General features: G+C 41.1%; 1 protein-coding gene across 1 annotated transcript in view; it reads right to left on the bottom strand.

Annotated features, from left to right (window-relative positions):
• MOCOS (molybdenum cofactor sulfurase) overlaps positions 1 to 13,428 on the bottom strand; it is a 208,182-nt gene extending 194,754 nt beyond the window's left edge. Inside the window, exon 1 of the mRNA XM_084210992.1 lies at positions 13,204 to 13,428. Coding sequence (XP_084067118.1) covers positions 13,204 to 13,327 — 124 coding nt within the window. The 5' untranslated portion in view covers positions 13,328 to 13,428. The remainder of the gene's footprint in view (positions 1 to 13,203) is intronic.
• Positions 13,429 to 13,697: the final 269 nt, after the last annotated feature.

Here is a 13,697-nt window from a genome sequence, read left to right as displayed (position 1 = left end):
CCCCAATAGTAAACTGAGAATGAGCTGAGGCAATCAGCTTCACAGATTGCTGGTTTCATGTGAGATAACTGCATTGAGGAAGTTTGTTTCGACACAGAAAGCAAGTATTCCTCAATATTTAGTACAGACACCAGAAATCTGGAACTTTGCCTCCACAGAAAATTAGGATAAAGTGAACCTTGTGAGATCAGTCATTGCACAGTGTATACAGAGTATTTTATTTTTTAATACAGAGCAAACTACAGGGCTTTTCTTTTTCCATTTCTTCTGACTGAGAGACAAGAAGAAAGGTATTAACAGCAAATTTTTTCCCATGCCTACTCTGTGCTCTTTTTCCCCTACTCCCCTTCCAATTTGAAACAGTTTTCTTCCTTCTGCTACGAAAGATGATGCTGTGTGTTCTCACCCCAGTGAGAGTAAAATTCACCGATTTAGAGAGAGACACCCATTTATTTATATTTTTTGTCTAATTTGGATATATATGCATTGTAATGACTGCTCAGTGGAAAGACAATAAGAAACAATCAGTTTTGATAAGAATAGATTCTTCCGTATATGACTTTTTTTCCTCTAGTGTTTCTTTTTTTCTAATATACTACTGTCGACAAGAGAGGAACCCCAGCCAACATATATCCAGAGACTATATGTTAGACTAGACTGCTGTTTTCTTCTGAATCATTCCACATGGAATACACAGTGCAGTGAAGCCGACTCACATGTGCAACACTGGCTATATCTCACTTGAATTAAGAACCTAAACTGTAAGATTTCTCCTCTGGAATCAGCTATTTCTGTTCTACAACTAAGGCGAAATTCAATCTAGAGTAAAAAACAAAACAAAAAACCACAAACCACCACCACCAACAACAAAAAAGAATGCCCAAACAAACAAAGCAAACAAAAAAAAAAGGATATAGGTAGTGACTAGAACGACCCCAAGTTCTGTAGCTAGATTATAAAACAAACCAACCAATCAAGCAAACACCACATACACACAGAATCTCTTATACTAAAGTAAAAGACTCAAGAGATTCCCTTCCATGCTTCACTCCTCACACCTAGAAGATTTTTATAACTTTATTATAAATACCAGTTTTACTGATTTGAGAATTTCTCATGCTATTTCAATACATGTAACAATCCAAATAATTTTTAAATACACAATACATTCTCTAAACATAAAATTTAGGAAGCATTTGAAGAAGTGAGAACTAGGCAAAGACAGCTGTTCCCCAAAATTTCTGCATACCTCACTCTTTATAAATCATTGCACATGTAAGACTGAGGAGAGATAATTGTAAATTAACAGCTACTTGATTAGGTTAGTGCCTAATCACATTCCTACAACTAGAATGGATGAAAACAGAAGTGATGGATACTAGAGGCTGAATAGTATCCACAAGGTATCCAGCACTCAGATTTAACACTCTGATAAAACACTTTTGGAGACATGACAGCTGTCATGTGATTATTTGGTACTGTTGTTTCCCCCACTTCAGGGGGACTGAAGTTTATCCAGAAAGCATTGCAGTGTAATCCTTGTGACACTTTACAAGTACACCTATCCTTCTCTGTACTTGCAGAAATGAAAAGAAAAACTGAGTAAAGTTTTGATGGTAACAGCCCTTTAATCTCACATAAGCTGTCATGCTCAGGGATGCAAAGCCTGGATAATCAACTGAGTGCCTTCAAACAAGCATTACACACTGTGAACTCAACATCCAAAGGAAAGGAGGGTTTCATAAATTTTTTTTAAATGGGTAACTTTAGCACCCATGATCTAAAAAGTCTGATTTGCCTTTCATTATTACTAATCAGGATATAAATATTCCAATAAAAGTTGGTGTTTTTAAATTTTACACTGGGGGGGCTGAGAGGGGAAGACTTCTCCAGCCCTTGAAAAACACCAGATTGAAAGGAAACTCACAAAAATAAAGTAATGAACTGACTCATTAGAATCTATACTTTTTCATCATTCATGAAGTATTCAACCTCATACTATTACAGGCTTCTAAGGACAACCAAGAGGATGAGTTGTAAGAGAGAAGTAGATGGCTTCAATCCCCTAGAGAGCATTTTACTGGAGTAGACTCATCCTCTGGGCAAGTTGATATTGAAAAACAAGGAATGGAGGGATGATTTGTTTTTACACAGCCTACATCTCAAGGAGGCTGCCCATAGTGACACATGAAGGGTTTGTCTCCTGTCCTCCAGTCTCTCCCAGTGGATCAGTAGAAGCTGGGGCCATGTCAGTGCTCCCTAGAAGGCAGCCCTGGTTCCACAGCCCTGTGGCACAGGGATGCTTCCTGTGCTCTGCAGATGAGCTTCACCAAGCTTGGACATGAGGCAGCTCCTAACAATCCCATCATGTCTTTCTCACTCATTCACAGAATAAATGACAAGACCAGACACTTTCCAATTTCTTTCCAATCTGCAGTTTGTGACTAAAGATCAGTATAAATTCTGTTTTCCAAAAAAATATACTTAGGCCTCTACAGAAATAGAGGATGGAAAGTTTAAAGCTCAACTTTAAAATAAGCTTTTGAACTTACTATTGAAACAGGTCTTTGTGACGGGAATAATGAATATTTTAAAAGCTTATTTTTTGACCAAGACATCTGCCCCGTTCCCCCTTCTTCATGCCCTACCCCTTTCTTCAGCTCAGCATGTTTACAGAGGCTTTGAGGAATGTAACTGAAGTGGCTTGAACTCTTGATTGGCCTTTCTCAAGGAAAATATTTAACATCAACAAATCCTAAATTGTTGGTATCTGAAAGGAAAAAAGGTGCTTCCCAAGGAATAGACTTCCTTTATGTTGGAGTTACAGTTGCAGCATTCTGTTCATAGGAGAACAACTTCAATGCATGGTAGTCTCCTCCATGCTGTAGAGCCACTAGCTATGTTTGAGTACATCAATAGCTGCTATTCTAATTGATGAAAAGCTAAATTTCCATGTAAACCAGAATCAGAATCTTTACTCTTTCTGCAGAAGAAAAACAAATCATTAACGTTCTGATCATTAGACAAGTTAACCTATTATTCTGAAAGTGACCCTGAAGGACAAAGGACAGAAAAAGCTGCAGGTGCTATGACTTTTTAATAAAATTCCAGTTTAGAGAGTTTCACCTGAGCATGAATTTTGAATAGTTTCACTGAAATCCACAATTCATTTATCAAAAACCCCTCAGATTTATAGCTGTGGTTTCAAGACCGCCTATATCAAAGACAATGAGGGAGGGAGGGAAGGGAAGGAGGAAGGGAGGGAGGGAGGAATGAAGGAAAGAGACTAAAAAGCTAACAATTTGTAAAAAAGACAGCTTCATTTCATTACCAGAAAAAAAAGTCTGTCAGGGACATGCACCTCAGCCACACCAGAAATGGAAAAAACTAAATGGAAAGGAGTTTGTGGGTCCCAGCCATATGGGCTGCTCTGTCCCCAGAAAAAGTGAGCTGCAGTGTATTTCAGAGGTGTCACACACTTACTTCCTTAGTCCATCTTAAAAGTACACCTTTTGAGTCATCCCTTAAAGGTTACTTTTGCATTTTAATGTCTCTTGCATGTAATTTCATGCTACCCAAATCATAGAGTTTGCGTTCATGGTTTTTAGTTTATTTCTTATGTAGTCCAAGTCACTTCTGATGAATTTAAATGGCACATATTTTCATGCACCTACAGTGGTATTAAATGATCTCCTTTTTAGAAGGGCAAAGAGTCCTCCCGCATTTGTGATATCAGGCTGTCTTGGCAGCATTGTACCAGCCACTAAATATCCACGCTAAGGTAGTAGGAAGAGGAACATTACTATACTGCTACACTTCATGACAACCTTCCATGATATCAAAGAACCATAGAATTTTTAAGGTTGGCAAAGACCCTCCAAGGTCATCAACTCCAAACTGTGACCAATCCCCACTTTGTAAACTAAAGCACAGCACTGTGCCTCAATCCAGTCATTTCTTCCACATCTCTAGGGATGGTGACTCTGCCACCTCCCTGAGCAGCCAATTTCAATTCTTCAGTAATTTACTCATTAATCAAATGTTCATCTGTTGTGAACGCAAACTCTATGACCAACAACAGAGTGCAATTACCTACATGCAGTTTTGTCTGAACGTTAGTTTGGTCAGCTTCCCAGCTAAGCAATACCAGCAAGTTTGTGTGTATGGAGGAGAAAGCAACATGCCTGTGGATGGTAAAAGCTTTTTTTCATGCAGTCTTTCATTTTGAGCCGTTCAGTCTGCTATGTAGGGAATTCTTGCTAAGTAACCACTTTCATTTATCTTTTTTTATCCAGTCTCATGAGAAGGCAAGGTGCATTATCAAAGCAAATTGTCCATCAGAGTTGAGAATGGGGAAGGTATTATGAGAAGAAATGCCACCCTGCTCACTGGGCTTACACACGCCTAAATTGATTAAATATACAAGAAATATTTTCCTAGTGTGTGATGAATCAAAGACGATGACAGATTTAAAGAAAGTTGCATTCTGCCAGGGCAGCCAAGTAACATTGTGTTTTTAGACAATTCTAACCATTTAACATTAAAATAATTTATAGGCAGGCATACAAATAATAAAAATGCAACTCTGAGACACATTTAATAAGCTACACTCGTCAATAAATTGGGAAATGTATGGCACAGCAGATGAACAGGGTATTTTACTCAACAGCAGTAGAAAGTTTTTTTTCTTCCCTTTTTCTAAAGAAAGGCAACATATGCTGGAGCCGGTTGCTGATATCATCAGTTCCAAATTACTGAATTATGACATCTGTAATGTGCTGTGTGGCACAAACATAAACATGTGAAAAATCGTGGGCTACAATTTCTTCCTCTGGAAGAAATTACAGGAGAAACTTTCTGATGACTGTGTAACTTCACCTGACCCGTTCATAAGTTTGCAAAGGGGTACACACAGTGATATTTGGTGTTTAATTGTGCAGTAATGAAATAATTCACACACCATTAATTTAATTAATGAATATTTCTTCAAATAAGCTTCCTGTCATCTTTCCAAATTTTAATTTGGAACATTATTCTGCATATTGGCAGAAGAAATAAGCTAAGTTGTATAATCATCCCTCACAGCTAACGATGTCACCAAAATATCACATCCTTGTGATCACATCTCTCTTTTTTAGGAAAACCGTGACAAAACCCCTGTCCAGTCATGCTCTTAGCTTTCTTTTAAAAGCATTTTAGATCCTTGTGCTCCAGGGACTAATTTGAATGAGCACAGAAACATCTGTTTCTTACTTCTCATGTGAAAGCCATATTCCCCATGGCTGCTACAAGGAACTGTGAGTGAGTCAGGACAATGCTGAAAGCAAGAAGGAGAAATAAAAGACTGCGGAGGAGTAAGCCTTGCCTCCCAGCTTAATACATGTATTTCACCTACTGGGGGGAAAAAAAAAGAGCAACTTCGCACTTTCCTGCATACCACTCTCCCAAGAGCTGCCTAGCTGGGGTCACATCCCCACTGCAGGCATCTCACAGACCATCACTTCTCTCCAGCAGAGCAGAAGGTGAAGGGGCAAAGAGCACAAAGGCACAGAATCTATCTGGGCTGATACAAATACTGGCAGGAGCTGAACAACTCGACTCACTAGCAATGAAACTAATTAATTCTGACTTTTAAATGCTTTGTGGCCTGTCTTTACACCTCCCTGCCCTACTATACCTGTTTCTCTGTAACTCTGACCTCACTGTCCCACACCTTCTGTCTTGACACCACCCAAATTTTCCTAGTTGTGACAGAAATCAGTCAATGGTTCTCAATATGCAGACATGGTAACACTAATAGCATGATTAGGAAGAGAAAATAATTATACCAACCCCAAGCTTGGGGTTGGTATAATCATTTTGTTTCAGTCCCCTTTTCAAGTTCAGGAAGCAAAAAAAAAACAAGAAAACCACCCACCTTCAAAGTACTTTAGTGTTGCACATAGGAAAACATCTCTCTTGATGGCTTGGGCCAAGACCTATGAGTTATAAAAAGCCTGAGGCATTTAGATGCTCATCCTACTTCCTAAATCTCCTCTCTGAGTTAAGCATCCTACTGGCTTCCCGTTGTCCAGACATATTGTGCTGTCTACACATTTATCAATTTCATATCACTGCTTTTTACTATGCAGTGTTCTGCGGTATTGCTTTCCTAAATTCAATGACAGTCACTTCACATCCAAGCAATGCCTCTGCAGCATCTCTCTGATACCAGGCATGCAATGAATCAAGCTAATCAACAAAAACCGACCTCTCACATCTCCATTTGTCTGTTTGTCCTTATACAGGAAGCACCCCTGAATTCTAACAAGCAGTGCAGAAATGGGAATTCCTACCCTAACATCTAATGGAAATTTCAAGGGCATCAGATTCCAGGTTCTGATTTGGAAAAAGAAATTCCAGATAAGTGCAGGAACACCAGAAGCAGATCACTTCTGCTAGAAACATACATAAAAACACTCTTTAGTAAATAACCTTATATTTAACAGTAAAAACAAAAAAAATCTATGATCATACAAAAACATATAGAAATAGCCTGGGAAGAAATCAATACGCATCTCACATATAGCAACATCACAACAACCCAAAAGGACAAACAGAAGAATCTAAGAGGACGCAAAGGCAACAGAAGGAAGAAAGCTGCTGGTACAAATGGTAGAGGCACAACCAACAACAAAGAAGACTTCAAGCACCTGCAGCCCTTTATTGCTCTTCAGCCCAACCTTTTATACCCTTCATCTTACATGCCTTACGCCTGTGTGCCCTCTGTGACTGGTCAGCACGCCTCAGCACTCCAGGTCCCATTGCCTTCAATGCTGCTCACCTGTCCCGCACAGCTGTAGCCCACTGGGGACAAGGCTCCACTGCAGCCCCACTCCCAATCACCACAAACTCTGTGCCTACAGCAGAAAGCACCACTGATGTGTTATTTTGTAGGAAAAAGACAGTAGTGGTTTTCCAGTTTTTGAGTAAGAGATAAAAAGTATCTTGTGCTCTTCTAAGTAGAACATCTGCCTGTTCCAACACTTTCAAATACTAATATACATCTTGTACAGGCATTAATTTAGAAGATAATGTATCTTTTAATTAAAAGTGCAACTTTTTAGAAAATGGGTGGCTGATACCCTGCAGCATCTGTGGAGTTCCATAAATTATCTTCCCAAATCTAATATTTTCTCACATCTACATATTGACTTAAAAAATCTAATGTCTATACATGACTATTTCTTCTTGTAAAGAATCTACTCCCAACTGATTAACTATTTATTTCTAAAATACCACTGAATATTTGGAGTTCATGTCACCTGTATCAAGTTTATAGGGTTTGGGACTTCGCTTTCCTGCTCCACATTTCTTTTTTTTCCACTGACTAAACTTCAAAGTAACTAAAACTGTTCTCCATTCTGAAATATTACAGTGACAATATCATTGCCTACTCTTCATTTAAAGCTATGTCCATCATTAACAGCAACTGAAAGATCAGTCCTGCACAGAGTAGACATCTTATGAACCCTGAAATGCAACGTAAGGAATTCATTAACACTACTTCTTACTTCTTTGTAGGCAGAGGAAAACATCTGAAACTAACACACGGATTTTGTTGCTGCATTTGGGACTAAACACCCTCTATGTTCAACACATGCTTCCTCTTTGACATCAGTTCTTTAGATAAGAGCTTATGTAGATAACTGCTGCTGACCTGAAATCACCAGGAAGCGTTAAGGCTTTACACGAGCATATGTATGTTTTATTTTTACAAAACAATTGTCATTAGTTGTGCAGTTACACTTCCCATTCTACAGCTTCTTTTCACAATACCTTCTCCACCCACTGAATGTATCTTCCCAGATGCCTTGTAGCATTTCCAACTGTCCAACAGCAGCTTCCGTTGATAATTTTTTTGCTTTCTTTTCCCCTCTAAATAAAAATAAATAGGCACTTCACAAAATCAAATCATATTCTGGTGGAGAGGCTACAGAGAACAGGAGCAGGTTACCAAAGATCTCACAGCCACTGAGGAGACTGAAAGGGCCTCAACAGTGGTAGAAAGAGGAGCTCTCAGCTTTAAACACCAAATTGAAAGGTTTAGAAGATTTTTTCTCTGTTCAGAATGAACTAGAGATAAGGAAACACAGACTTTTTCTCCGGCACAATTAGCATCTCTTCTAGGCTACACAAGATCTTCCAGTGAGACAACAAAGCAGCCTCATCCTTCCCCTACACATTGCTTTTGCTGCCTTTGTGTGGGAGAGGCAAGCACTGGATTAACATTAACATATGCCAGTATCTGCACGTGGGAGAAATAAATTTGTCCTTTCCAGGAGATGCTGTCTCAACTCTGGCCAGCAACGGGTGGGTGTGCTTCAGGCAATTCACAGTAAGCACTGCACCTGACCATAAAATGGCACATGACTTGTTTCTGGTTTATGATAGTCTTCAGTGAAAGATTAATTAAAATAAATTTATCCCTCACTATCAAACTGGTTTTTACAGAATAAGATCAAATTTACCTCCTTGGTCAAAGCCCAATACTGCTCAAAAAACTTAAAGGTTTGCTGAAAACTCAGTCACTTAGTCTTCAAGAATAAGAAAAAAAATGAGATCAAACGGAAAAGATTCTTCCACGTATAAAAATTACTAATAGTTAGGAAATCAGCAGAGTAACAGGTACACATATAGAAGAGAGCTACCAGATTGAACAGAATGGTCTTACAAAAAGCAAAGCAAAACAAAACAAACAAGCAAACCAACACCCCCAAAAGCAGTCATTTTAGGATGCAAAAAATTTTCTTTTTTTCTTTTTTTTCCAAAATAAAGAAAAAGCCTCAGGCACAAGACTGGTAGAATTTCTGGTTGACAAGGCAAGTCTAATTTGTGATCAAGAGGTGAGCACGACTCTTGAGGCTCACAGTCCACTCATCCTCACAAGTTTCATAAAGTGTGAGCATCAGCTACCTATCAACAAAATTACTCTGAGTTGACACACCAGAATGTATTTCTTACTTCTGAAGTTCACCCAAAAAAAAAAATAGATTACCTAAAGGTGACCAAACAGACTTTTCTATTCTCAGAGGACAGAGATGAACTTAGCTAACCAAGCTGCTGAGGACTTAACTGCAGCACACAGAGATCTGCTTTTCACATTCTCATACTCACAGGAAAAGTCATCACACAAATAATTACCAGCAATATGAGTAAAAAAGACTTATTTTTGTGTAAGGTCAGATCCAAAACCCAGCTATTCCTTAACTGGACAGTACAATAAGCCCTCATACAGGTGAGCAGTTCATGGGACATCATTTGAGTCTCCAAGAAACTAAGGCTAATTCTGCTACTCAAAGCTCAGACTGCCTTTCTTTTTTATTTAAAAGACAAATTTCATTATTATTAGTTAGTTGCATGCAATCATACATATCACAAATGTTCATACTACTAAGGTAAGGCATGATGTTGAAGTCCAGGATAGTGACCAACTTGACATTAAATGGGACAGTCCGCTTCAAGCTCACCTAAAGACTATCTTCAAATAGTCAGTAGCCCTTAAAGAATACCCAATTCCTATTACATGCTGTTTTTTATTTGGAGGATGGATATCCACTCCTTACTGCTCTTGGAAAGCTCCCACTGAAATACCACAGCTATATTAGACAAGAATACTGGCGCACAACTTAAAATGGAAAGGTATCTTGTGATTAAATGCTGTGTCCAAATCACATGTCAGCTTTTTCTTTTTTAAAACCATGATACGAATTGAAGCTGGTATTTTCCTGGCTATGATAAACATCACAGAAGCATATTCATCCCCATTACTTAACAACAGAACCTATAAACTCCTGCTGATTTCTTTATCCGTTTCTAAAGCACAATTTAAAATCCTACACTGCAGATAAGGGTATACTGCTCACAAGATTAAAGTCAAGGTCACATATTGCACATACGCTGCTGCCTGTGAAACAGCGATCTGTTTCACAGACTCCACATATATTTTTAGAAAGGGCTGCTCTAGTCATCAGCTAACAGCCTTTGAATTACAGAAGCGAAGATAAACTTTGGCTTAAAAGGGAAAATTTAAGTCTTCTGTGCCAAAACAGACAGACCCCTGCTGATTTAAGGAAGTAAAGTAGTTCTTTTTATCTCTTCACAAAACCTGAAGGGGAAATCCCCAACACACTGAGTATGAACCTTACTTTCCTTCTGATGGAGCTAAGAGTGAAACTCCCCAAGACTTGATACAACCACAGGTGGACCACCTTTGAGAAATGCTGGCTTTACAGTATGCCTGGTAGCTAAGCTGGTGCTCCCTCCAGACATCTGTTGCACCTTCTGCTCAACAGGCACCTGTGCAACTATTCACACTAAAGCTACAACAGAAGCACCAGCACCATGTAAGCAACGGTGTGAAACACAGAAAAGATTTCTCCCTGCCCCAGAGAATACCATTTGCACAATATGTCCTTAGTAGATGCCACAAAATATTAGTAATCAGGAAAGAGTGAATACATTGATATGCAATAATGATTACCACTTGATGCTCATAAAAAGATGACACTTCCTAAATCAAATCTTAGGCTTAATTCATGGGTATCTAGAAGGGGACTGAAAAAATTCTGTTCACACAAAAAGTGAGCAGCAAATCTGGATTTTTAACTAGTTTTAATGACCGAAATATCTTTAAGGCATGCCCCACATAAACAGGGCACAGGCTGAGAGAGTGAGGCTGTTCAGCCTGGAGAAGAGAAGGCTCCAGGGAGACCTTGTAGCCCCTTCCAGTACCTAAAGGAGGCCTACAGGAGAGAGGGAGAGGGCATGTACTGTTAGGACAAAGGCATGTACTCACAGAACAAGGGGGAATGGATTCAAACTGGGAGAGAAGGTTTAGATTAGCAGAAACGCTTTACTATAAGGGGAGTGAGGGACTGGAACAGGTTGCCTGGAGATGTTGTGGACTCCCCATCCCTGGAGGTGTTCAAGGCCAGCCTGGGTGGGGCTTTGAGTGACCTGGTCTAGTGGAAGGTATCCCTGTCCATGGTGGGGGGTTGGAACTTTAAGGTCCCTTCCAACCCAAACCATTCTATGATTCTGTGATTCCTGTTAACTCCCTAAAACAGCACATGTTCTCTTTTCCCCGGTGGAACTAGTTAAGTTTCCTCTGTACAGGAAGGGACAAAACTACAGCAGCTTTGTGCAGTAGGGAGATCAACACCATGAACAGGTAGATGTTCATAAAGTGAATCACTGTTTGTACAGTCAGGACTTACCCAAAGAGTTGATCTAAGGCCACTAGAGATGTAAAACTACCTCAACCTACAGCCTGCATGTTCTGGCAGGCCACTAAAAATGCTTGAGCAGCTAAATACTAATTTTTGTAAGCCACTTGGAGAAAGTTCCTTTATTTACTATTGCCGCCACCAACCTGTTCATTAGCCACCCTTTGCCTTGTTTCTGCAAGACAACAAAATTGAGAGCTTTAGAAGACTTTTCATTACATCAGCATCAGTGTGTTGAGACCTTTGGCAAGTGAGGACACACGGCTAAATAAAAGGAGGCCAATAAATAAATAAAAGCAGTACGCTTCTTGTCCACACTGCTCTGCTGTCAGCCAGCTCCTGGAGTCTGTCCTGGACTAGTCCAATTAGTCAGCTTTGAGACCAAGAGATGTGTTAGGCAGGGGACACTAGGCCTAGCAACCTGTCCCTGGCCACCTTTCATTTAGCACTGCGGGCATCCCTTGAAGGCACCAGTTCCTGACCAGGAACGTGTCACTGGTTTTCAGACAAGAAGTCCCAGACAGGACACCACATGCACACACTGATCAGTTACGTTTCCTCACAGACAGCGAGTTTCTTCACAGAGGTGACAAGCTTGCAAGATGAATGGATGACAATTCATTAATTGGACAACATGTTAAAATTCCAAGGGGGAAATCAGAAGGAATTTGCAACCTAGGTCACCTTACCATAGGTGATCACATGATTATGTAATTTCAATTAGCTAACATTACTGAAGATTCTATTTTATACCCTGTATTTGTTCATCTCTTTCTAGAAATATTCTAATTTATCTACATCCTATTTCAGCAGGCTGCACAACCCAGAAGACATTAGCAAAAACAATTTCAAATGGAGGAAAACTCCTAATGCTCTGCCTTTGCAGTAACCTCCCTTTGGGAACCAGACTAATCCACCAGACATCATTCATTAACAGATACACTTTATTTCAAAACTGGGGAGCTTCTGAGAAATGAGCCTGATTCTCAGGAGTTTTAAAAACTCATCTGCTTAAAGGCCTAAACAATGTTTCAGTAACAAAATAGTCACTTTTCAGAATTTACACCAAAATTTTGGACAAGCAACTTTTGGTGTTCAAACTTTCACTGATGCAACTACTATGTCTAATAACACACTGTGATACTGACTTACTAAATCTTCAAGCTCTTTAAAGTGCTGCTCAAGTTTGTTTTCACATTCCTGTAGAGGCCAAGTATACCCCCATTCAATTTAAACGCTTGTGCATCAGAAAGCCCACTCTTGTATTCAAACACCAAAATTTGGTGAAATTACAAAAAGAAAAAGAGCAGTAACGCAAACCTCTTAAGAGAAAGAGTGGCCCAAATAACAGTTATAGGGCATCCAAACTGATGCTAGTTACTCCACTCTCTACCTGGGGCTTTTTGTCCTAAGATTTTTGAAGCGCCAATACCATAAGCATCGATACTTCTTTAAATAGGACAATTTACTGTCATATAATCATACAACCATTACGACTATATTTGAAGTAGTATGCACAGGGATGTTTAATTCTGGGGGGATAGTAACCTATAAGAGTAAAACTAGTTCACGAACACCTGTCTGACGATAAGCTTTCACTAGAAATGGGTTGATTTACTATTATAAAGTCTCTCCTTCACCTCCCAACCCCCTTCTTCATTTCCATATCTAAATCCTGTTACTGAATCCATGGCACCTTTGACGCATTTGTGCCGGAAGGAGGAAGACAGGGACGATAGGGAGAAGGAGAGCTGCCTCTCGTCTCCTCACCGTGCCGCAGAAATCACTGCAGCGAGCTGAGCCCAGCACTTGCTGACAGCGTCCCCGCCCCTGCCGCCGCTTCCTCGCTCCAGAGCGCTCCCGCCCGGCGCCGATCCGAGCCGGGAATGGCCCGGGCCTCCCCCGCCCCCGGCCCGCCCCGGCCCGCCCGCGCTACCTCGGAGCCGGGGGAACTCGCGATCCCGCAGCGCGCTGAGCCCGTCGCCGTGCCCGTAGCCGTACTCGCAGCCGGCGGGGCGGGCGTCGAGGAAGGCGCGGAAGGAGAGCGGCTCCCCGGCCATAGCTCCCCGGCATGCAGGGCCCGGCGCGGAGAGCAGCGCGGCTCCCGGCACAGCGCAGCCTCCGCGGGCGCTGCGCTCTGGGCCCGCTCGGCCCGGCCCGGCCCGTCTGCTCCGCTCCGCTCCGCCCGCCTCCCGCCCCGCCTGCCCCACATGCGCCGGGGCCGGTCCGGCCGCCGCGGAGCCGGGCACTGGGGCCGGCACAGGGAGGAGTTTCCCGCAAGGAACAAGTTTACCGAAGCGCTGGCGGATCGGTTTGGTGGGGCAGCAACAAGTGTACCCTCCTGTTGAGGCGTGCTGTTTAAAATACTTCATGGAAATCTCTCTCCCCGAAAATTTTCCAATTCAAGCTCAGATTTCTCTCGATGCCTCT

This window comes from Fringilla coelebs, assembly GCF_963513975.1.
Source record: "Fringilla coelebs genome assembly, chromosome: 1".
NCBI lineage: Eukaryota > Metazoa > Chordata > Aves > Passeriformes > Fringillidae > Fringilla > Fringilla coelebs.
This window is presented reverse-complemented; position numbering and strand designations above follow the sequence as displayed.